Source organism: Tympanuchus pallidicinctus, unplaced genomic scaffold, assembly GCF_026119805.1.
Source record: "Tympanuchus pallidicinctus isolate F22 unplaced genomic scaffold, pur_lepc_1.0 scaffold1, whole genome shotgun sequence".
Classification (NCBI taxonomy): domain Eukaryota; kingdom Metazoa; phylum Chordata; class Aves; order Galliformes; family Phasianidae; genus Tympanuchus; species Tympanuchus pallidicinctus.
Window position 1 is genome coordinate 23,691,802 of NW_026294618.1, and position 25,998 is coordinate 23,717,799.

General features: G+C 39.2%; 1 protein-coding gene across 21 annotated transcripts in view; it reads right to left on the reverse strand.

Moving 5' to 3' along the window:
* The window catches only part of DST (dystonin), a 293,579-nt gene that overhangs the window by 68,029 nt on the left and 199,552 nt on the right, over positions 1–25,998 (reverse strand). For 13 of the 21 annotated variants that reach the window (XM_052694767.1, XM_052694838.1, XM_052694826.1 and 10 more), the window contains 12 exons: positions 24,579–24,702; positions 23,008–23,216; positions 22,428–22,745; positions 22,080–22,246; positions 20,288–20,444; positions 19,168–19,294; positions 17,212–17,274; positions 15,968–16,203; positions 14,189–14,318; positions 12,624–12,823; positions 10,690–11,185; positions 8,232–9,706 (listed from right to left, as the gene is read on the reverse strand). In XM_052694767.1, coding sequence (XP_052550727.1) covers positions 8,232–9,706; positions 10,690–11,185; positions 12,624–12,823; positions 14,189–14,318; positions 15,968–16,203; positions 17,212–17,274; positions 19,168–19,294; positions 20,288–20,444; positions 22,080–22,246; positions 22,428–22,745; positions 23,008–23,216; positions 24,579–24,702 — 3,702 coding nt within the window. Of the gene's footprint in view, positions 1–8,231; positions 9,707–10,689; positions 11,186–12,623; positions 12,824–14,188; positions 14,319–15,967; positions 16,204–17,211; positions 17,278–19,167; positions 19,295–20,287; positions 20,445–22,079; positions 22,247–22,427; positions 22,746–23,007; positions 23,217–24,578; positions 24,703–25,998 lie in introns of all 21 variants that reach the window. The other 8 variants (XM_052694728.1, XM_052694700.1, XM_052694870.1 and 5 more) reach the window with 1 other exon arrangement.

Below are 25,998 nucleotides of genomic sequence, written 5' to 3' on the forward strand. Positions count from 1 at the left end.
AAAATAATACATATGTATATATGTATGTGCTGAACTTCCTGACTGATAAAGAAAGGAAAACCATTCCTTACCAGAACCTTCCCTAAAACAAACAAACAAACAAACAAACGATATGAAAGACTTCATCTAAACAAAATAAATGCAGTACGCCACTGAGGTAGGATGATGTACATTTCCATCAGTAGCTCTAAACAGGAAGAAAGGGGAGAAAGAAAGGGAGGGAGAAGATCTTCACAACAAGGAAAAATATGAAGACCAGAGGAATGCATCTATCTGTTCAATTATCTGTCTATAAACTATACAAAAAAAAAAAAAAAAAAAAGGCACAGAAGGACTGTAAGTTATCCTTACATAAACAAGCAAACACCAAGACAGACAACTGGGCATTTTTTGCCAAGTTAGGAAAAAAGTAAAACTTTCAAGTTAAAGAAACAGAGAAGAAAAAATGATTTTAAGGGAGGTTTTATGAGAATATAAGCATAATAAAATGAGGAAGCAGTACAGATGTTCCTGAAAAATCGTCACAGAGGACACCCATGAGAATGGTTTTAATTCAGAAACATTCTTGCAAATCACCAGGGCTTTGACAGTGCCCAAACAACAGTTTGAACAGTTTTCTGTTTGCTTTATTTTACTTTTTCAGGTACTTGAGGCTTTTCAGAGCCAGATTATTACCATTAGCAACAGCAATGTAAATCACCACTTGTATTCAACTGAATGAGGCTGAAACGAAACCAGTGTCAATGAGATCAGAAAATGGCCCAAAGCCCCTGAATTAATTACACAGGCCAGTGAAAAATAACCAATGAATAAACAATGCTAAAGAATGCTCAACTTTTGACCCTAAATCCTTCTATTTCTATAGCAGCATTCAGTAACAGTTTTGGTGTACATTTAGAGCATTCAAAGCAACCTTTCTCAGCATTCTGAAAAGGAATCACTTCAAACATACCAATGACTCCTCTTTTGCACGGAACACAGTATGGCAAGTGATTTCTTTGCAAGCAGCAGCCCTCAGGTGGCTGAGCACACTTGCAGGAGCTTGACAAGTCAATCTAGAAGCTAGGGCAAAGCTACACCAAGCAAGTGGGGAGAAGAAAGGGGGTGTAAAATCAACTAAGCATCCATAAGAATTTTGTTATTATGGACATAAAAGAAAAAGCCCTGAAAACTCTAGGACTGTGGTTACGTGAAAACTTACAGCATGCAACCAGCTGGCTGCTCCCAGAAAAGGGAAAACGTTCCTATTTTTCTTTACTTTAGAGAGAAGGCAAAATAATCTTTTTATACTGAACCAACAACAAATTCTTTTATGTCCCATAAAGCCTCATCTTTTGAAAGTCATGTCCTGCCACAAAGGACTGATCTCCATAACCTGCCCCTTAAAAAGACAAGCGTTCTTTGCAAAGAGAAGCTTAAAATAAATTACAATTACTGCTGAGGCCAAAGTTTACCCAAACAACTTAGCAACAAAGCTTGAAGTATCTCAGATTTCAACCAGAGAGGGAAGAAAGAAATTACAGACGTGATAAACACCCTTTCCTTATTACAAAGCTCCTACCTTACCCACCACTCTGAGAGCACTGTAAGACCCAGTGCCTCTAAAACACAGCCATGCCGTCAGATCTACTTTCAGGCACGCAAATGCAAAGGAAGGCTTTCAGAACATGCAGTGAGCCTTTAATCTACGTGCCTTGGAAACCACAACAATCTGATACTGTTGCTTATACCTTTATGAGTAAGGCAGTTCAGCCCTGAATAAATGGGCTGTAGCTGCCCTTGAATGGCATTGCCTTTAACCACAATCTGTGTAAGAACTGAACAACTGAACACGAACATCAGTGCACAGTGAGGCTCTCCAAATTAAGAGTAACAGACACCATCTGGACAATAAATAACCATGCACTGAACAGCTGGAAATAATCACCCCTGTCAGAAATTGCCCCTCGTTCATTTTCCAAACTGACCACCACACCTATTTGGGACATCTTGTGTGTGCTGCACGAGTGTCTCTGACCACTACATCTGCTGAATTAATAAAACACAAAGCGTTTCCAACAAGAGTCAAGTGTAAAAGAAGATTATAAACAAGTTTGTTTAAGGTTACATTACAACTATTTCACAAATGGATTTTTTTTAATTACCTTATTAGACAATAGGCCATTGCAGACTGTATCTAAGGTTTCTTGTATGCCTGTAGTCCAGATATTGCTTTCACTTCTCTCTGGGATAGCTTTTGGACAGTTTACAGTGCAATCTAATTCAAGCTGCTGAACAGAAAATGTCATTTCATTTGAGCCTGCATCTGTTATACTCGAATCCCCTGGATCAGATAAAATCTCATATTTTGCTAAATCCATGTGACTATTATTTACAGCAACGTTCATACAATAACCATCTAATTGAGGAGGAGTACCATCCACATCATTCCCCTCCACTGCTGTGACTTGCATTTGAATTTTTCCACGTATGTCATAGCCATTTTCCACTCCATTTTCACTCAGGGAAATGCTTCCTCCATCACCTTGAAGAGGATGGCCATGTGTCAGAGTTTCCTTTCTGAAACTTTCTAAGTAAGTGTATTTTCCACCCATCTCTTCCTGGTCACTCTCACATTTCTGTGAATTGCTTTGTTTGACTTTTCCAGAGGGCACAATGTCACATGAAGTCAGCCTGCAGCTCTCTCTGACAAAAACACTGCTGCTTGCAAGCACTGGGGCTTGCTGCTCTCGGCAAAGAGCTGGAAAGAATGGGCTGAGCTGACCTACTGCCTGGATGTCTTCTGCAGAAGATAAAGTCTGTGCCTGTATTCGCTCCCCTGCTAAGAGCGTATCTTGTTTTTCTTCCCTTTCTGTTGGAGGGCTGCACAAACCAGAATCATCTTCTTCTGAGGTCAGAGAATTCGTACCCCACTTGCATTTGCCTGATTTAGCCGTATCTGACAGGTCACCGGTTTCACTGAATGAGCACTCACTTTTATTTGTGTAATCTGAAAAGTTGGGCGGGACAAACATTCTCCATGACCGCCTGTGCTCCTTTTTCTCTGCGTGAGACTTCGTTTTGGGCAATCCCCCCGTTCGAATGACATCGCCGTTCAGCTTGAGAGCGTCAAAGATCATTTTCTCATCTAACTTCTTGGCCTCACGGCTTCGGAGCTCAAAAGCACTGGAGGACGTCAGGGCACCATTGGAGCACAGAGTGCCGATATCCAGTGTTCGGTGACTGTAGGGTAAGGTCCGGTCCGTGAAGTGTCTGGAGGAGAGGCTGCCCTTCGATCCTGAATCGATTTGCTCGTTGAGCCGCACGGTGTCATAGATGGACCTCTGGGGGACGTAACAGTCCTCAATGTTCAGGTCTTCATCCTCTTCTCCTTTGCCCACACACGGAGGATTCTGACGTAAACAGTCCGGCCTGCTAAGTGGCTTCCCCATTTTGCAAGGATTCACACAAGATGCTACGATCCTTCTGCTTTCAGAAAGGAGGGAAACATTTAGAAAACACTGTCTGTCTAAAAAACTACAGTAAACTTGCCCTCAGCACAGGATGCATAGATATAAAACATACATGATAACTTATGAGGTGGTTAAGGTTGTCATCAGTGCACTGGTTTAAATGCAGTTTTACCTGGATGTGTTACTGGCAGTTTGTTTTTTTTTTTTTTTTTCTTTTTCCCTTGAAAACATAAAGTGCTTGAGTGAGAAACGAACAGAAACCTTCCAATATCACAGGGAAACCGAGTATAGCAAAAACCAGCAGTGGCTTAAATGTTTAAAACCCTCCATGGAAGGCCGCTCTTATTTCTTCAGGTCAGAATGCGTATCTTAAATCTGCAGATTAAGCCTTCCAATTGAGCGAGCATTACCGAAGGCAGCACATTATCTCTTGGAGGTGACTGATTAGCTGTAATCCATTTAGCTGGGTCCAAGAATTCCATCTCCTTTATAAATAAAGCATCGTACCAGAGCTCGGGAAGGCAGACCCCCGGTGCCTGCGCACGGCTCAGACCAAGGCACTGAGAAAATCTTGGGGGAGAAACAAGTCAAACCCAAAGCACGAAGAATAAAACAGCCCTTCGCTTCTTTGGCAGTAGCTATCAACAACCTCGACCCGAGCGGCAGCTTACTCCCTCCTCGTCCCAAGCTCTTCACGAGTTCCATAGGTAAACATAGTTTCCTAGGATCCCAGCCGACTCAGCCGTTATTTCCCCCGCGTCAGGTTCCAGGCGGCCGGCCCGGCGCTTTCCTCGCTCCGTTCTGGAGAGCCGCACTCCCGTTTAAGGCAGCCGCGGCGAAACACAACCGCGGCGTCCCCCGCGAAGGCACGGCGGCTTCGGCTCGGCGCGGTCTGGGCCGGTCCCGGCTGCAGACGGCGGCTGGCACGGCGCTCCCCGCTCCTCCCCGGCCGAACGAGAAGGCGAGGAAAAAGCGATCCGGCCGCGCACGCCGGCGGGTAGCATCCAGCCAAGTCGATAAGCTCGCTCGGCTTCCCGCGAGCTGACGGGCGTCCTCCCAGCGCCGAGCTGGAAGGAACGCCCTTTCTCATTCTTCAGGCAACATCTGCTACCGCCACCCACCCCGCCCGGCCTCCGCGCACCGCTCGGCCGCGGTGGGAGGAGGTGCCCGGCCCCTGCTGCTCGCTGCCCCCCGCAGGGCGGCCTCGGCGCTGCGGCCGGGCCGGGACAAGGCAGGGCGGGGGCGCGGGCAGCGGAGGGGCCCGGCGAAGTGCAACCAAGGCCGCTCGAACCGGCTCGTTTTCCGTTTTGGGGAGCCAACGTGCTCAGCTTGAGACCCAAGGATCGTTTGTTGACGGTACACTAGAAGCAATCTGTTCAGCGACATAAATTAACCCGTAATGAACGGAGACCTCCGCCGCCTGAGTGAGCGGAGCTGTCAGCACAGCGACAACGCAGCCCCCGGTGTAAGGACAGCATATGGCACTCAGTGTCGTAACTTAGCCAGGGCATTAACTACAGAGAGCTGAAGCTCTCCCAGTTCGGCAGTGAGCAGGAGAGGCTTCATGCAGGAAATACGAAAGCACCACACTGTTTGTTTGCTCGCTGCTTTGATACAGTCAGCTAACGTATTAAAATATTTAAGTCACGTGAGGCAAATTCTCCCTTCTCACGTATTCTGCCTGCTCCTTCGAGCAGCCAAAACATTGTAAATTATGCCAAACAGAAACTCAGCTCTGGCTTCTCAAGCTAAAAACACGTTCTACACCAGTCAAAGGGGGGTAAAGCATTTTTGAGATCCTGCCATCTGTGCTTATTCCCAGCCATACCAGTCACAAGCAGGTCCTCACTGAATGCAGAGGGTGCTCTGTCATGTTATTGGGTCAGCATGTGCCTGCAACAGGTCCATATCTGTTACACTACAAAATTTTATTCACATTTAAAAAGGTATTTTACCATTTTTTAAACATATTCTCTGAAGGCTTTCACATGCAGCTGTCACTTTCAGAAGCAATAGTTCACAAAAGCTCTTTAAGTATGCTTTCTAACATCGTCCCTAACCGTAGTAAAACCTGTAGAAAGTTGGTACCTATCAGGGTGTTTTTGGGAAGTGCAATACTTTCCATTTCTTATTTGAGCATATAGAGAAACCTCTGATTATTTTCTCAACATTATCTCCACTCAAAGTGAAAACTGGAGGACAGACACTCTACACAACCAACATAAACCAATTGAACTCTTAGTTCAAGCTAATTGGTAGGAACACTAGGAACACTCAAGCTAGCTAAAAAATCCTATAGAGTCTAGTTAGAAGACAACAACTTTTAACAACCTCTTTTATTTTGAAAATAGAAGCCCAAATCGAATGAACTACATACTGATGAAATCTCTAACAGTTCTGTGTAGCTTTTGGTAAGAAGAACTTCTACGGTATTAAAAATAATTGAACAAAGGCTACAAGAAAGAAAGCAATTCAGTTTCTGGGGTTTTTCTGTTTCCCAGAGAACCTAGCTGCAAATACTGCTCCATGTGCAAACATCCTGGCACTACGTGGCTACACAAACAGAGGGCTCTGTTTTTTCTGTAGAATTATCTGTATTTCACTTTTCAAGTAAGGAGACAGAATCAGTGTAATCAAACACATCTCATCTACTGAAATTTTCCTTCATACCAATATATGCATTCCATAAAGTCTTTGGGGAGGAGAATGTCTAACAAAGCTGAATTAATTTGTAATTAATTTTGTGTGTTTTACATTAATTGAGACAAATTCTTCATGTGATTATACTCTTCCTGGTGTACTTTGTGAAGTAACAGTCAAATGAAGCCTATTTGCAAATGAACTCCACTGGAGATTTTTCTTGACGGAAAGCAAGTTTTATATCTGCATTGTAAATAAATACATTCTAACACTGGCAGTAAGTGCCTTCAATTTAATACTTTATCCTGACTGGCAAAAGTGCATCACAAAGAAGTAATATAAATAAAACAAGTATGTATGCATGCATATAACTATATACATACATAATATACAACTCAAAGTCTGTTTATTTTTTTTTAAATAACTGTGCATTTTCATGTCATGCCAAGAAAGCTCTACTCTTCCACATAAAAACTGGTCCAACCACAAAAACCACCTCTGGCCCCTAGCACAAGATTCTTCCCCAAAGAGAATGAAGATACCAGTGAATAAATCTATCTACAAAGAACATTTTGCTTTACTCCTGATGAATAGAAGTTGATTGTGCTTGACAGCAGAAGCTAAGGACATAAGGGGTTAGACTGTGGTTTTGTGGCCAAAGCCACATTTTCAGGTTGTGTGTGTGTTTGTGTGCACGCACAAACCTGCGAGCAAAGCACCATGAGTGAAGCAGGACTGTTGGGAGCCAGTCTCCCCACAGTGTGCTGCCTCAGGTAAAACTGCTCTCTGGAAGGAGCTGGAGTATGAAGAGGTACACCTACTGTAATTTTGCCACCATGTGCACCAGCAGAACTCACACAGAGTGCTAGGAGAGCAACTTTGGACCCTACCCTCCTCCTTACTGCCTTTACGTAACAAATTTTCTTATTCTGTTCTCCCTGCTTACCTACTTCCGTTCTTCCAGTGCTTCTCACTCTGCTTTTTATTACTGCAGTTGCTGTTCACTTCTTTGAATATCCCCTTCACCTTTTCATCATGTTTCACCTCCTGGTTAATGGCACTGTGCTTTCAATCATAAGCAATTCCATGACCTCAAACAGTTGTTTAATGCAAAGCACATTTCTAAGTTTACAAATACCTAAAATAAATGCGATCACAGAGCACACTTCTGCATATAAGCATGCAGGTTTTCTTGTCTTTTTTATCTTCAAGCTCTTTGGTTATGGAGACACTATGTTCCTACATAGACCAGCCAAGGCTCTCATTCCTGATGTTCGCAATTGCTGGACATCTTATTCACCAGCCTTACAAAAGACAGCACTGACACCATGCATAGGAAACAGCACTAGCTATGCTGTTTTCCCATTTCTAAGGTGCTCTGTTATTTACAAAGACGTTTGTTTCCCTTTTATATAAAGGTAGACTTGTTGTGACAGATTGACATACAATTTTAATCCTGACAATCTAATGGAATCTCCTTGTAATGTAACCATTTGTTCCAGATTTTTGTCTCTATTTATACACTCTAAAAGATCACTCTCACTGATAGTTACTTTCAGCTGAAACGGCGCTGAAGTTTCAATGTTCGGTTTTCCACTCCGACGTGGGTTAGTCTAAACAAGCAAAAAGCACCCTCTGTTGGGCCAAGCATGTCATTACTTCTTTTACACGGTTGTCTTTCTGATCTTTCTGATTTGATAAACCATGTTATGGAAGCTTGTTTTATGATTAACTGCAAACTAATTTCCAAGCCACAAAAACATCTGAATTGATATTAGATTGGAATGAATCCAAAGCAGCACATAATATGGAGAGCTACTGTGCAGCCATTAGGAGATTTATGATCTTTTTCAAACACTGCTTACTCCTGTGTAATTTATAAATCTTTCCAGTGAGCACTGGAAATTCATTTTTGTAGCCTAAAATATGCCAAGATCTGTGCTTCATTTCAGCACCAAAGCATAGTAACAATTTACACCCAGTATCGCTGCAAGGTACCTTGTTCAAAATAGATAAAAGGCATATGGGTAGAACAGAAACAAGACTTCTAGATGTGCATTTAACCATTTACACACTGATACTGAATAAAATTGTGTTGTGGTAAAATGAGTGATAGCAGTAAGAAAGAAACGTTCCTACCTTGAATGTATTCAGCTGCTGATTAATAGTTTCTGTTTCCATTCCAACAGGACCTTGTGATTCTTCATGTTCTTCAGCTCTCCCAAGCAGACTGGAAAATTCTTTTAGCTTACTGTAAAACTCCTCGACACGGTTAATTGTACCTTCCACTTGATCTTCCCTGGCTTTTGCTCTGTCTAGTAGTTTGTTGCACTGTTTATTTAATGCTTCCAAGTCCCGTTTTATACCAACAAGATCAGGAGAAGCTTCAGCTTCTGTGGCTAGCATCATTTTACAGTTTTTATTAGCATTTTCATTATTCATTATAAGATCTTCCAACTTTTTCAGGAAGTGTTTTATATCCTCCCTCTGTGATTGCAGTACACCAAGATCTCTTCCCACCGGAGCCATGCTATCAAGTTCATCATCAAACTCTGCAAACTGAGAGAACATCTCTCTGATGCTGTTTTGGAAATGACCAATTCCTTGAAGTTTTGTTTCCAAGAAGGAGCACCTATCTTCAACCTGCTGGTTCACTGCAGTGTATTCTTTCTCCAAAGATTCAGCTTGAAGCAAAAGGTCAGAAACACCTGCTGAATCAGAAGCTTCTACTACCAGGTCTTGGGCAAGCTTTCTTACTAAATCAACATGAGGCCTTAAAGCCTGTAAAGCCTTCTGCTGGGCCTGCATCATTGTCAGGTGTTTGTTACTGAAAGACTGAGGTCCAAGCGAATCGTGAGCTTCCAGGTGCTCTTTGGCACTTTGAAGCTGCTTTTCTGTTTCCCTGGATGATTCCTGAAACTCTTTTAGCCTTTGTGCCATATTTTCCAAGCACTCTCTCTTCTTATGTAATTGTTCTGTGACCATACTCACTTTCTCATTCAGCACCTTAGTTTCTTCTTTAATGATTTCTTTATCTGTTTGGCTTGCACTGAGCAAACTTTCAGCAGTATTATTTAGTAGCTCCACTATTCCATGGTGTTTATCCAGATCCTTCTGCCAGGCCCTCACCTGAACAACAGAATTTTCTATTTCAACAGGGTTTATGCTGACTTTTAATCCAGACAGGTTGCTTTGGCATTTTTCTATCCATGGCTGCAAATTTTCTACGTGCTGCTTGTATGTGAGTGCTTTCTCCAGACAATCTGTTAATTTACCTTGCCTTTCTTTTATCTGCTTATCCATTTCATCCCAATTACTTCTGAGTGTGGCAATTTGAGCCTGTAAAGCTGCTTTATCAGCTCCTTGAGTCTTCTGTAATATACTTTCTCCTTCTGCAACAATTTTTTCATATGAACTAATCTCATTGGTCAGGGTCTTCATAAAATCTTTCTGTTCTTCAATTAGGGACTGCAAGGTCTCAAGTTTGGCTGATATAGGGCGAGCCTGCTTCAGCTCTTCTTTCTTTCCATCTAGCCAGGCCTGAAAGTCCTTAGATCTTTGCTGGAACTGATGAGAAGTGGTATATGCTGACTGAAGCTGCTGAACATGATTATCTACAGATAAGACAGCATAGAGGCTTATTATCAGAAACAGCTAGTATTCAACGAAGAAATAATAATTAATACTGATTTTATTATGAATGTTCATTAGTGGGTGGAAGGCACGCTCTCAGCGTTTAACTTCAAAGCAATCAAGTCTCTTGCAAGGGATAGTTTTGTATCTGTGCTACAGTGTAGCAACAAAGGCATCTGGGCATGAATCAAGTCAGGTGAGCTTAGCTAGATCGTGTCTACCCAAGTCCTATTCAGGCAACACAACTGCAGTTGTGTTTTATGATATTATAAAGTGAACACACAGAGAAAATCAAGCAGTACGGCCTAGTAGTGCCTAACTCATGGCCTGAAGGTGCTATTTGTTTTTAGGGAGATCCTTTGAAGTTCCTTGTGACCTGAGGAAATTAAAAAGCTTAGGCAGCTTGGGAGAAAAAAATGTAATATTGCTTGCACTCTATTTCTCATTCAGTTCTGTTGTTCACAGAATAGAAGATGCTGCACACAACCAACGCAGTTCTGCCACAGGCAGTTTCATATAATTACCACTACCTTTTGTCAAGCCGTTCACTGGTGCTTGCCTAAAAATTACAATTTTAGCTGATTCTGTGCACCTATGCAGTAAGTAGTTCAGTGAACAGCATCTGTTTTAGTATCCTAACTGAGTAAGGATGTACCTGAAGGCAAAGATGAGGAGAGCAACACTTTCATTATTTTAAACTCTTGCCATAACTGCTTGCTAGAGATCTGAAGTATTGTGTCAACAAAGGAACAAATCAACAGAAACAGTTGTATGTGGTGACATATCATTTCTGCCTTTTCAAAGCATGGAGACATTCTCCTAAGTTCTAACATACTTCTGGACTGATAGACAGCTAGTATTAGAGTCAGCTCACTCAACATCTTACTACTGACATTAAAGACAAATGTTAAAATGACGCTTTATTTTATGCCCTAATTATTTTCCTTTTAAAACAAATACTAACCTGATTTTTGCTCAATATCCTTAAATGATTTGAGGATACCATCTAACTGCCTTGTAAGTTCTGCTTTCAAATACTCTTCTCCAACCAGTGTTGAGAGCTCTTCACAAAGAACTTGAGCTGCATTTATACTCTTCATTTCCTGTTCTATTTCCTTCTTCATTTCTTTAGCAATCTCCAGTTGTTGTTTCACAGCATCAGGTTGTGTACTCACAGCCAGGCTGCTGCTCAGTTTGCTATCCAAGGCACTTAGCTTATCAGACAGACTTCTGAGTAGGCTTTGATACTCCGTGCTTTTCACTATAGCTTGATCAATTCGGTCACATCTGTTACTCAGTTGGCCAGTTAGGTTGTCCCATTTTTGTGCCACAGCTGCCAGCTGCTCTTTTACAATTTCATGTGAGGGGGGATGTTCACCAGGTCTCTTCAGAATCCCCTCACCAGCCACAGTTAGCTGCTCATATTGTGGCTTTCTGGTGTCAAACTCTTGGAGCAGAATCTGAGAATAAAGAAAATTTTAAGAAGAACTTATTTCATGAAAAAGAAGCAAAACGCTTCTGACAAAAACGCTGCAGAATTTGTTGTAGCTAAGCTCCCTTACAGAATTAATCTGAGTATAAAAAAGCCAGTGAAATAACTGCATCTTCTACACATCTAGTGAATGTTGTTTCCAAGTGTTTCCATCAAAGAACTAAAAACTCTATGTTAATTTGCACATCATCTAATGGAAATTGAATCGGGAGATACACATAAACAATGATTTTTGTTAATATTACCATAATTAAGTAATTGTACCAAGTAAAATAATCACTGTTTAGATTCAAGAAGTGTCTTGTTTCCTAGACAGTTTTGATATTTGTCTGAAGACAGAACTTCAAAGAAGGTGCACTGTGACATACTATTGCAGTGGATCCTTACACTACAGAGAATATTTGGATAATTCACAAAATGACTGACTGTGTACTGTAAGACCTTTAAAGTTTGTATCACTGGTTCCTAGTATTTTATTTTTTGACAAGTCAGAAGTGCGTGCAGAAGGGACAAATATCACGGTCTTAGTTTACAGAGTGTTCCAAATCCTTTCTTTTAAGTCAATGAGGTTTAACTTCTGAGGATTGTTAAGTAATACATGATGTCAGCTTTCTAAGTTTCTGAAGCATTTACAAAACACTTTTAAGTCATTTTCACATAGTATTAGAAAACATTTCATGTTTTAAACAGTTTGTTTTAATCAATATAGACATACCAACTTGAATATTATTTTTTAAAAAATAAGAATGTCATTTCACACCACATTCAAAATCAACTGGCAGCAATATAAATATTTGAAATTAAAATTTATAGTTGCTGCAACTAATTCAATGTTTGTTTATTTTTTCTGTGGTTTGCTGTTTCTGTAAACGAACTACTCTACTTTATATTTTTCTTCTATTTTTCACACTTGTGGTTCCATATCTACTCACATTACTACATTTCAGTTGTTTCTTTTTACTCTTTTTTTTGTTTGTTTTATTAGCTACTGTGCAGTCAAGAGAACAAAATTTCAAAAAGCCAGCTCTACATCACAGACTGCATTTGAGGACCGACCACAAAATATTACATACACACACAAATTAATAAAACTTCCCAGGAATGCTTTCATTAGACAACAGAGAAATCACAGGATGGTTAAAAAAGAAAATACATCTGAGGGTCAGTAACTTCTCAAAGGTAAGTCCTGACTATTTTTTCCTGTAGCAATTCTGATCTTTCTTCAGTCTCCCAGCAATTTTTTCTTCTTGTCACTGTAGTCAGGTATGAATCAAGCTGATACTTACTGATAAACAAATGTAAAAAAAAGAAACAAACAAAACACAAGAACCCACAGCCCACAAACAAACAAACAAAAACACAGAATAAACTGAAATCATTGATGCTTGTTGGCTATCCTTACTCACCTGAACCTGTTGCTTTTGTGTATTCAGCATATTGGGGTCAATTGATAGTGGTCCCAGCACACTGACCATTAGCTCCTTTTCTACAAGCCAGTGCTTTAACTGAGCTTCTGCTGTCTGGAACTGGGTCAGGTAATTTGAAGACTCTTCCAGTTTTTGTTGTCTCTCAGATGTAACTTGATTGAGCTCTTTCCACTTGGAGTCTAACAATATAATGTTGACATATTGCATGCATGTTTTAGCAGATGGGCTGCCAGACAGCAGACTATATACAAAACATAAACAGAGCTCTCTAATAAGGCTTCTTGCTGATTAACTCCAGATGCCTTATTGCAGTGATGCAGCAAATTCATCTTCTAGCAGTCAGAACCATATACATTTGGATAAAGGTCTGCAGTTCAACACTGCCACATGCAGCATTTTTAGAACGATGAATATAGAGCATGCAGTAAAATTAGATGACAGTTATTATTAGATGAAATGCCACCAAATTTAGCCTTTGATTTGAAAAGACATAAAAACCAAAAGGCTGTACTCTCACCTACAACTTAGGTACCTGATCTAGGTTGATTATCCTTCCTTTTCAGTGATATAAAGAAAAAGATACCTTTCCAAGGCTGAGCATAAAACTTAATTTAGGCTTCTGCTCTAAACTGCCCTCTGGAAGAGCACATCTCTTTCAAATAGCTGCACTGGGAGCCTGTGGAGAATAACTGCTTAATTTAGACTTCCAAACCAGGTACCTATGACAGGCAATGAGGATACTTCTTTGTAGATATTTCAAGAGCAGAGTGTGAACTTAAGTTTACTTGGTCAAACTGTGAGCTCTTCCACTTGTAGCAAGTGGCTTCCAGAGCAGCCATTGAGTCTCATGCCTTGGAACTTCTCACCTCACTTTATGATATTGCCAGTGCTTGCTGACTCAGCTTTGATGTTTTGCTAACAGTGTCTCTGAACTGTGTGTGTGTGTGTTATTTTCATTTTCTTGTGCCATTTCACTGTCTGTGATCCTTGTTCATTCTGTATTAGTTTCCTTTCAAAAGCTCATGACAATTACACACTGATTTATCTCAAAACCTATAGTATACACATGATCATTTCCCTTTTTTTTTTTTTTAATGGCAAAATTTATGAAGTCAGCTTTAGAAAATGGCAAAAAAAACAAAAAACAACAAAAAGCCAAAAAATCGCTACTAGGTGCATGGGAACAAAAGCATGCAGAAGAACATTTTCAACAACTCGAAGTGTTTTTAAATGAAAACTGCTGTGACTTCTTTTGTTAGTACCACACTTAGTAACTGGGCCATACACTGCCTGAAAAAGATAAATCCCTATAGAACATGGATTCGAGGTGTACCTTGCTTAGCTATATTTCACCTATATAAATACAAAGATGGCCAATTTCAGTGGAGTTATTCCAAATCTATCCTCTTGAAATGGGAGTTACTTCCATAGAAGGCATAGGAGGGAGTAAGATAATAAAAGAACTAATTATTGCTACAACATAAAAAGACTAGTAAGAAAATGACTTCCAAATGAGTCTGTGTTCTATGAATTTACTCAAGTACCTATTTTATCCAACACTTGTCTCCACTTAGGTGCTTCAGGAGAGTTGGGGTTCTTCTCCAATAGCTCTGTCACTTTGTCCTTCAGTTCCTGCACTTTATTCTCACTTTGCTTTAATTCAGTTTCAAATAGCTGCAAAATCAAGCAGTAAAAAAAAAAGAGATTAAAGATGAACTGAAAGTTATTTTTGAAGTCCGTGATACTGAGATACCAAGCATGAAAATAAACCACAGATGTCTAGTGCTTACATACTGCTTTTCTGCTATGAGTGTAGAAATCCTTTCTAATGGCACACATTGGCTCTTCATGTTCTTCGGAATAAATGACCTGATCTATATAGATTATGTTAATAATATTACTGTTTAGTTTGAATGAGTGACAGAATTAGAAGAATTCAAACAGGTAAGACCCATTAGGTCTCATCATATACATGGTTAAAATCTGCTCTTGCAGAGAATGCCAACTGACTAATGCATGGTAAAGTTCAAAGCAGAAACACTCCAACTAGGCATCCATACAGAGCAGCTCACTGAAAGTTCTGCTGTCACAGATCTACTGCTAGAACAGCACTAAGAGAGCACCATAGTTTAAGAGCAAACCTAGCAGTAGGACTGAGATGTCCCAGCAGTTCCTTAAGAACACTTCATGCAGTTCTTACAGATGGAAGTGAATGCCTGGCGAAGGTCACTTATATGAACATAGAACTGCTAGACTTAGCACTGTGGAGTTGCATTTTAGCTATCCCTAAAAAATCCCATTCAAAAACACTGAACAAATCTGTGCTTAATTTAGAACTCCAAGGAAAAGGTCCAATTGCATCAAAAGGATGTCTCTTGCTGAATCACTCAGTTTTCCAATTGACTATGAATACTCTTCTATTACCACAGTGGAGTAAGATGGTCTTGTTAGCCTTGAATAGTCCTTATTACAAATAAAGGAGCAACGGTTTTTCTACTTACAGTATGAGTTTTAGGGCTGAAATGTTGCCAAGTTTGAGGAACATCAAACTCAAGGAAAATCAGTAGCAATTCAGGTTCATTTTTGAGGGTGGACAAGCAAGTATAAAAAAATATACCTCAGCTTCATCAAATTCTGTCCTTATTTACCCACAATTACAGACAAGGAAAGAAGTTTTCCCTTCAACAGCTACCTATTACATTTCACTTTATAGACAAACATTTACATATAGAAATACTGTCTTTCACTGCTACAAGCACATATTTCTAATGCTCAAACTGGTCAGAAGCTTCCAGCTGATTTAGTGGTTTTCTCATATCAGTTAAAAGGGGAGCAGGAGATTTTTGTGCAGCTGTACGATTTAGCATGCATGGCTTGGTTGCTGAAGAGAAATGCTGCCTTGGAACAGACCTAGGCCTCTGCAGCTGCAGAATCCAGGAGATCTGTGGAGTGTCAGGGAACCAGCAGCTGCAGAAACAGCTTTTGGACAGATAGACACGTAATCTTATCCACAGTCCAGTAAACATATCTAAATCAGTACAGATATCAAAAAAGTACATTGCATAATCAATATACTCTTACCTATCTAAATTGAACATCACAATTATTCTTATTTTTTAAGAACAAAATTCCTTCTCTTTGATCCAGCATTTCTTTTACTCCACTGACAAAGTCTGCCAGATTTTCTCAAAGCTTGACTGGCATGTTTACTGGGATCATTAAAATGCTCTCCGCAACATTAAATTATGCAGAGATATGAACTGTTCAAATGGAATTGCCCCAGTAATTGCAATAAAGAATATTTTTTAAAGACATATAAGTACCTTATGTTGCTCAACTTGGGCTTTAACAGCTTCACTGTCAGTTGGAGCAGCTTCCCAATCTGATGCAGTTTTGTCCATTTTTTGTAACCACTGCATCACTGAAGTTGATTCTTCTTGAATGTTTTGCATTTTTGAAAGCATACTTTCTAGTTCTGAAATCTTCTTCTTCAAAGAAACTCCCAAATCTTCGTAACTATGATTTACATCAGACATGGCTTGTTGAACACTTGTCAGTTCTGTAAGAGGAGAGATGAACAAAGACTATAGTAGAGACCACGTGTACTTCAAACAGTACTTCAAACAGAATTCAAGAATTTCTAAACAGTACTCTGCTTTACACCAGCTAACAGTCCCTCAAGGCAAAAGCTTCTGAACACGTTAGGAGTTAGTTCTTCACTCTAAATGTTCTAACAGTGCATCTGAATGACCTAATATACATTTCTGTTTGTAAGAGCTTTTCTTTTCACAGGAATCATTACTCTAACACAGGCGGGTAGACAAGTATCTTACACTCTTCCTATCTGTTGTTATTTTGGTATTTCAAGCAACTATTTTCAATTCTTCAACAGAAAGTTAAACATACTGGACTGCATTACAGATACCAGTATGACAGCCTAACATCACTACAGTCGTATCCTGCTCATAGGCAAGCAGTGTTATAAAGGTGTGTTATCACTGAGACAGCTTGAGGAGACAGACTGTGTACAAAGCAGACTGTAGTTTAGAAAAACCAACATTGCAGATGTGGGACATGGTACATAAGTTCCTTTGTTTCTGAAGAGGAGCTGGGCACATATAGTGATACAAGCATATGAAAAATGAGTGTATTTGTATGTACATGTATGTATGTGTTCATGTCATGTATGCTAACTGCTGTTAAAAAGTTTCATCTCACTACAGAGTAATAATTTTTTCAAAAGCTATATGTTATATTAAAATAGTTATCACTACATTCTTACGTAAGTTCATATTGATTCGGAAAACAAAGATGTGATCTTTTTTCAAAGGAAATACTGAAGGCAGCTCTTTTTAAAATTAATTATAGTATTTTTAATTTTAGTAATTTTAATTTTAGTCTTAGTAGTCAATATAATTCCTGTATGCAAAGATGATATTAAATTTGTCTAGTAAAGCCTGCTGCAACACGCTGCATGCACCATTTTCAAAATATTTACATGTTGAACAGTAGTTCACAAACACACTTCTTTATCACATCCTGGAATTTTTACTTAGTGATTACTCACCTTTGTTTTTCAGAAAATCCTGAGTTCCTGGAGCTCCTCCTTCACCATTCAACACTGTGCCACCTACTAATCAAGAGGGACTAAGTCATATCCTTACCTGGCCCTTTTCCCACCAAAAGTCCAGCATTACATTTCCTCTTCAGAACAACAATATATAGTCCTTCTTGTAATATCTGAAGAAACACCTGCATGCTAATCTTGCCATAAATATTTTATTTAGCTTTATATTTCTTAAGGCTGTTTTTTTGTTTTGACCTGCTTCAGCCCACCATAAATGGTATCATATATTCACAGCATATATGATACAGCATAGTGTACAGGTATGTACATGCATGCACATGTAAGTATGCATACATATGATGTATGAGCAATCTCACAGCTTACAATACTGTGAATATCATGGACAAAGGTATTTACCCTAGCAGTGAGGCTTACTTATACCCATATGGCTAACGTCAGTTTCTCCTCCCCAAAAGGAATCTGTTCCCCACTACTTACAGATTTTTTCCCAACCATGTTCATGCTCTGGTGAGTGGCACTGTCTCACATTGAAACTGTGAGGAAACCACTGAATGCTAAGCAGCAAAGAAGACTGAAGTGGTCACTGCAGAAACCATAACCAAAGACACAGCTGATTTAACTCCTTTACCCACTTTCAGCAGTACTGTACCACTGCACGAAACACTCAGGATGTCAACATAACAAATGCCTATCTCATCATGAGCTTCAACATGTTCCATGCTGTTCCAGGGAAGGTGATGTGGAAACCTTATTGTTAATGTGAAGTTCTGTCACTCTCACTAATTGAACAGCATTTCAAAGTCTCTGGATCCAGGGCTGCTTAACCTTTGAGAAATGCTGTCAGACCACAGAACTGGAAGACAAAGTCACTGCATAAAGAGCAGCCAGGGAACAACTTCCTGCTCTCCCACACCTATGTATTCTCAGATGGGCAGTTAACAGGGAAAGATTAATGGTTGCCTTGAAGAAGGCTGTGGATCCATCCCACAATACAGCCTGGACAGTGAGGATCACATTAGTGGCAGCCAGAGGATAGCAAGAGAAAATAAACAGATAAGAAAATCACAGCCCCTAGCTAGAGCCTTGTAAATCTTCATGCTCTATTAGCTGGACTCTGGTATTTACAACTGTGACTAAATGATACACTGTACATCTCTTGTCTAGGTGGGCAAACATTTTTATCTGGATGATTATACCTGCTCCTATATGCTATTTTTCTATCTGTATGTATAGAGGTAGAGAGAAAGGAGCAGAGGAAAAAGCCTAAATATCTTATGTACGGTTCCAAAATGTTCTTTGAAGATTTTTATTCCAAATTCAAACCAGGATGAAACCAGCAGTAGCTACTACAAAGAAATACAAAAAAGAAAGTGCTCTCTCTTGCCAAATAGGTATCAACTGGCAGTCCTTGTCCTCCCAGTCTCCTTTGCAAATGACTAATGAAGGCTACTGTATTTGAATTGACAAGGTCTGGAAATAAATTAAAGAAGTGACTGAAAACATGGTTATGGTCATTGAAATGCCTTAGATTCCACATGCTTTAGCTTATGGCTTGAATTAGCAGACTTGCTAGATTTTGTAAAACAGATTAATGTACAGTACAGAAATTTCATGGAAATAGATTTGCTATTTTTAAAATGTCTTTACAGGTAAATAGGAGTTGGTAAAAAATCCATACTGGAAGCCATTTTGGTCTAGGAATTCCTCACTCTGGAATAAGGAATTGATTCCTTTTCACACTGTTGTTTCAACTAATTTATAAACTAACATTAATTATGCTGTCATACTGGGATAGCACCACAGCTAACTGATTTCTTCTAAGCCATAATATTCAGAAACTTTGCCAAAGGGTGCAGTCGTTCTTTTTTTTTTTTTTTCTTAAGGGATTAAAAAACTCCATAAATGTTTGGCTTACCTGATTATATGAGTGCATACCTGATTTTGCAACTGCTCTCAGTTTTGCAGGAGAAGTCACAGCACTAATCAGATTACATAACAGTGTTCCTCTGCTGTTCATTTTCTGCAGCTCAGTTGCTTTTAATGTCCACTCATCTTTTAAATTCTGTTTAAGAAAAATAAACAGTTGTTCACTACAAAACTGAATTCAGACAAAGTGCTTAGTGCTGAGAAAAGAAATGTTACTTGGGAATATCCTGTAGCACTGTATTGGGTTTATCTGGCAAGCCTTGGGTAATATGAGGGCTTTAGGGGAAGCCGCTGGTAGCCCCATGTTGGACACAGCCAGTTACAGCCAGCTCCAAGATGTCCCAGACTGAGCCTAATCAGTTTCTGTTATATTTAAGAACAGGGGAACAAAAATGTGCTGCAGCTTTGAGAGGACAGAGTAAACCAGACCTGCTGGCACAAAACCCATGGTGTAACACAGTTATTCACAGTGTGGTGCCTGGAGGACCTTCTGCCACTACAGGTGCGTGGTCCCTAAAAGACCATGGGGAGCCTATACAGGAGCTGGCTCCTGACAGGAAGTACTGTAACTCATGGAAATTGGACCCTACTCTGGAGTACAGGAAGAGAGTAAGAAAGAAGAAATGACAAAGAGTTACTAACAACTCTCTCTCTCCATTCTCACTGCACCACTTGGGGCAGAGAAGAGTGAAAAGCAAGAAGTGATAGAATGAAGTTGAGCTTAGGAAATAAGGAGTTATACAGAGGGACAGTGTTTTAATTTTGTTTTTCTATCTCACCTTCCTACACTGTTTTAAATTGGCAATCAATCTTCCACAATTACAGATTTTGTTGCCAATGACAGTAACTGGTGAGTGATCCCCCTTCCTTACCCTGACCTGTGACCCATTGTATTTTCTCCCCCTGTCCTGCAGAGAACAGGGAATGAGAGCATCTGGGTGGGGACTTGGCAGCCAGCTAAGATCAGCCCACCATAAGTACACCCAAACATGCAAAGGAAATGTTAATGTAAATGCAGACTGCAAGTCGAATTACTGTGACTGCTTATAACTTCTGTCTGTTCTTTTGTTCCTAACAGATGCCCTCTTTTCTTTGACTGTATTTTTCTCATCATATCACAGTGTCATACCAATGTATCTTCCAAAGGCTTCTTTAACTCTTCCGTATTCAGGGAGGGCTGTGCAGCAGGTATTCGTTCTGTCGTCTCTTTTATCCATTTCTTTAAAGATTCTACAAGTAGCTCAAAGGTATCAATTTCTTTCTGACAAGATGATACATCCTCTTCTCTAGACAATTAAAGACAACAAAAGAAATTGAGCACTGAATGACAGCATTCCTTCCAATAATTAAATCAACAGATATTGCTAAATCTGATATTGCTATTCCTGTACAGAGTACAGAGACAGATCTGTGAGTTTTCTGCAAGAAGAGAACACATCCATCTTTGTGATATTTGACAGAATTACAGAATCATAGGGGCTGGAAGGGGCCTCTGGAGATCATTTCATCCAATCCCCTGCTAAAGCAGGTTCCTTACAGTAGGTTACACCAGAAAGCATCCAGATGGGTTTTGAATATTTCCACAGAAGGAGACTCCACAACCTGTATGGGCAACCTGTTCCAGTGCGTTGTCAACCTCAAAGTAAAGATTTTCCTCATGTTTTTATGTTTTTTTCCTTATGTTTTTATGGAACTTTCTGTGTTCCAGTTTGTGCCCACTGACCCTTGTTATGTCATTAGGCACCATTAAAATGAGCCCGGCCCCATTCACCCATTAGATATTTACAAGCATTGACAAGTTAGAGGTATCGTGGAGAGACAGCCTCTTGTCACAGCACTTGTAATTTACTCATCTTCTACCTGAACATGACTTGATCTTAAAGCAATATGTCAGTAGTGCTGGTGAGCTAATCATACCCACTAGCATGCAAAAAGAAAGCAAAAAAATCATACTTCAATTGTACATCAGATCAATCCTGATCAGATAAACCCTGACACAACGCACTGACTCACAAGAACAAGTAGCAAAATAAACACACAGATGACTGTGTAAGTGATAAAAGCAAAACAAGCATTGAAAAAAATACTGGTGGGAGTTGTGAGTAAAAACTCGTAACACAAGGAAACTCATAACACAATTCGTATCACTAGCACACAGCATTTTGATACCTTAGTAAAATAATAAGACATCTAAGAAATGTCTTCACTGCACCATTTTGGATTTTGAAGAAAGATCTCCAAATATTTTCATAAATCAGGACCTATTTAATAGCTTATACATGCACTCTTTCCCTCTTAGTGTGTAGGGAAGATGTCTAAAGCTAGCGTTGTCACTATGATCAGGAAAGGAATTTTCATGTCATACATTAATGAAGTTTTAATACTTCAGTTTGCATCCCAAATGATCTGAATGAAGATTTCAACTGCCTTGGAAGCAAGCCTGGTTTAGAGATTACAGTTTTGACAGAATCTGAAATTTTTTAGACCAAAAATCAATAATTTTACAAATATTATTAGAATGTGGAAAATCCAGTTTTGCTATACAGGTAAATGGATGCTATAATAATTTCCTCAGTTTTTCTTTGCAGCTTGATTCCAAACAGTATATGAAATTAATTTGCACAAAGAAGAATTTTTATTCTATCAGAGAAGGAGAAAAGTAAAACAGCTTCCTTAGTACTTACAGGACTCACAATATATTCATGAAATTTGGAAAAAGCTACTTGTCCGTAACGTAGACAGCCTGAGACAGATAAGGTAGCTACTGAAGTATTTCTATACTGAATTGCTCTTTTTTTTTTTTTTTAAATGAAAAATCCTCCGAAATCTCTTGAATTGCACACAAAAGGATACTGGTCACTATCAATAACAACATTTATTAGCCTAAAAGGTGGAAACATTTCAATAATTGTTTGACTTACTTTTCCTTTACAGTCTCCTCTATCTCTCTGAATTTTTTTGACAAAGCATTTACTTTTTCTAGTACCAATGCTTTATCCCCAGGAAGAGCATGTAAAGACAGTTCTTCAAGAAGGTTCTGCAAAACTTCCAGGTCTTTCTTATGTTTTGCTAATTCTATACTAGCCTCCTGCAAAACACAAATATATTCTTCATGTTAGATTATGCAATCAGTTGTCCAAAATTAAATTTGTTACTTTAGCCAAGCAATTGAAGCTATGAAACAAGCATGTCTTATTTATTGTTCCATCACTTAAAGGAGCAAGACTAGATAGATATGCACACAGTATACAAATGGAATGGCACAATACCTGCATGTACTGAGACATTTCACTAACATCCTTTCTTGGTGCCTCAGTCTCACTGAGAGCCTGGTTTTTCTCATCTAGGAATGACTGGAGTTTCTCTGACAGATCTTCAAATAATTCCACTTTAGTCTTCAACTCCTCCATTTTCATAAGCTTTTCTTTATGCTTCTTACTTGCTGCAGAAAAACGTCCAGCAAGTTCACTCATTTTGGCTTGCAGTGAGGATGCAGTGGATGGATCTGCTGTTTCCATGAACTTCTTCACTTTGTCATTCATAGTGTTTATACTGCTTTGACGACCAGCAATGTCTTGTTCTAGCATCTGAAACAAGTAAAAAACTGCTCTGTATTGCTTATAGATAAATTCTAAAAGTAGAACTGGTCCACCACATGAAGCAACAAATTAGTTCAGCTGAACCAACAGCATAGATCTGTTTCAGTTACAAATATTTTTACGTATAGTTTCAGCTAATGCAACAGTATCTTTCACTAGGTATTTTGAATCCATTAAGGATGACAATGTAATATTTTGATTATTTCTTGAAATCATAACACAAAAATTTCTTTCAAAGTATGCTACTTACAATGCTTTTACTAATGATATCTTGAATAGCAGTGGAATTCAAAGGCACTTGATCTTGTTCTTCAAGGCTCTTTTCAACACCTTCCATCCAATCCAGCATTTCATCCAAGCCATCCTGCACACTTAGGGATCGAGTCAATGTTATTTGGAGCTTCTCATTCCTTTCATTCACAGACTTGGATAAATTGTCATATCTCTCCACAATATCATCTGATAAAGAGAAAATACATTTCAAATGTTTCTGTTAGCCAAACCAAACTTTTAACTCATTTTATTAGTTCTCACAGGTAAATGTGAGTCAAAAGTTACCTGTATCAGAAGTAAGTAAAACCACTAGCTGAATTCAGTAGAAATGCATGAGGAAAGACCAGAATCAAGTACAGCCAAGAAGCTCAGTGCACAAGTAAAACGAAAGAGCAGCTCACAGCTATGCTCCCAAATTTTTGGAACCTGGTTCCCACGTGCCACACAGTTCAGCCAAGACACCATGTAGCTCCAGCTTATGACAGCTGACAGTTCCCAAGAAATAAAACAGCAAGTAAAACAGTTACTCTACAGCTATGTCTCCTACTTTATTGCTGGAGCTAAATAGGTTTTCCTAAATGGTCCACAATCACGGAGCCCATCCAAACCGCAGCCTCTGGGAGACCCCAAGGAGGATCAGGTAGATGTTTCCTGAAGGAACTGAGACCTATGGACTGTCCACACTGGCGCAGGTCTCCCCTGAAGGACTGTGGCCTATAGAGAGGCTCCAGGCTGGAACAGGAGAAAATTGGGAGGACAACAGACCAGCAGAGTAGAACAGTTACAGGCTGACCACAGCCTCCATTTCTTACTCCCCTTCACTGCTTGGTGAGGGGGTAGTGGAAGTGGGAATGAAGGAGTTAAAGTGAGCCAAGGAAGAAGGCAGGTGGCAGAAAGGTGCTTTACTTTTTTTGAATTTGTTTTTCAGCATCTGAATCTATTATCCAGTTAGCAATAAATTGAAGTTGCCTGTTTTGCCTGTGACAGTAATTAGTAAGTGATCTCCCTGTCTTCATCTCAGCCCATGAGCTTTTCCTCACAGTCCTTCTCATCCTGTTGAGGAGGGAGAGTGACTAAGTGACTGTGCAGGACATCATGCAACTAACCAAGGTCAGCCCACCACATAAAGATACTTGAAATGTGAAGGAAGTTTGGCTAAGCAAATTTGAAGTAATTGTTTGGAAATATTTTCCTTGAACATGAATACACCCCTACCCAGTGGAGCACTTATGTTCCTCAGCAAAATACTAAGTGCGTGACTTGGTAATTTTAAACATAGGAATTAAGCACAATCTTTCTCTCTGGAAAAAAAAAAAAAAAAAAAAAAAAAAAAAAAAAAAAAAAAAGTAAAAAATAAAATGATGCATTTTAAGTGAAAAGCAGAGGAAATAGAGCAACGATGAAGTTATGGTGTTGCAACAGCTTGTAGTTCAACAAAAAATGTACTTGAGCAGTGACACAGATGTGGAAACTGCATTTTCTTTCTTCTAGTACCTGCATGTAGACATAAGTGATATAAATTAGCATTAAGAAAAATAAGCATTTTACCCAGTGTTTTCTGAATCTCCTCTTTGTCTGATGCCAACTCTTTCCTTGAATCCAAAAGCACTTCAGCAGCTTTTTTAAGTTTTTCTACAGCAATTTGGTGATTAGACACTTGTCCTTGAAGAACCTGTAAAATTCCATAATTGTTAATTACACTGTTGAATATAGCTAAAAGTTACACATGCAAGGCTTGAGATATGCCAATATATACAGTCTAAACGTGTCCTGAGAATAAACTAACATAATGCGTGACTTCTCTATAATGAAAATATTAACCTTGGTCTTCTGGACCATGTTTTAGTTTATTTGCCATCATTTTTATGTTCTGTTCTACAATACTCAAATGATTTTCTTGTATTTTGCATTTTGAAGATACATCTTTTGATTACTTGAAAACACTGCACTAACTCAAATGATATCCAAAAGAAAAATAAACGTATTTTTCAACTCAGCATCAGTGAACAAGGAGAAAAACATTGTCAGCAGTAGTAATCACCCACCCAACATCAGTTATACTGACAAAGGATCAGGCTGATAAAACAAAGTCATCAACTTCACAGTTTCAAAGCCTCCTGGAGCCAGAAACACTCAGTTTCAACTAGATTTTCTCTCTAACAAAAGAACATAAATTTAGAGGATACCTGACTTAGAGGCTCGGTTCAGTCAGCAGAGAAACTGAAAGAACTTCTGAAAGTGGCTTTTACTCTTCAGAGTATAAACGTACTTCAGCGTAAATAGCCTCTGAATTATTTCAGGACCCTGTGTTAGTGTATGTGATAAATCTTTGTCTTGAATCACTTGAATATTGTAGAAGCTCAAAAGGAAGTGAACCTCTCATTTTTTTCTGACACATGCTATCACTACAAACATACAATTCAATCCCATCTGCCATGCCAGGACAATGAAGTCATATCAGTGAATTCAGCATCAATATACATAGCAAAACATACCCCACTCATAGAACAAAATTCAGATAAAGAAGAGGAATTTTCCTTATGCTTGAGAAATATATGTACTTGTAAATGAATAAATAAATAAATAAAATACCAACAAAAAACAAGACATACCAGAAAACCTTGTATGCTGATGGAAAGCAAGCAGGCTTACACCACAGTCACTGAAGATTATTTTGAAGAACAGCTAATCCCCATAAAAAGATTAGACTCCACCATACAGCCAAGGCCTGTGTGTAGCTGGATTATCTGCTGCATGTGTTTGCTGGAAGGGACAGCTTTAACTTGCAACACCTGACTTCTGTAGAAATACTCTGTTTTGCTTTCATTAATTGGCTTTCTTTCTTCAGTCTGCTTTTTTTTCTCTTGCTTTCAATCTTTTGACACTTTGTACCCTCTCCATTCTTCCCTACTTATATTCCTGGAGTGCTCTTTTGTGTGACAGGTAATCCACGTAGGCTTTTCACAAA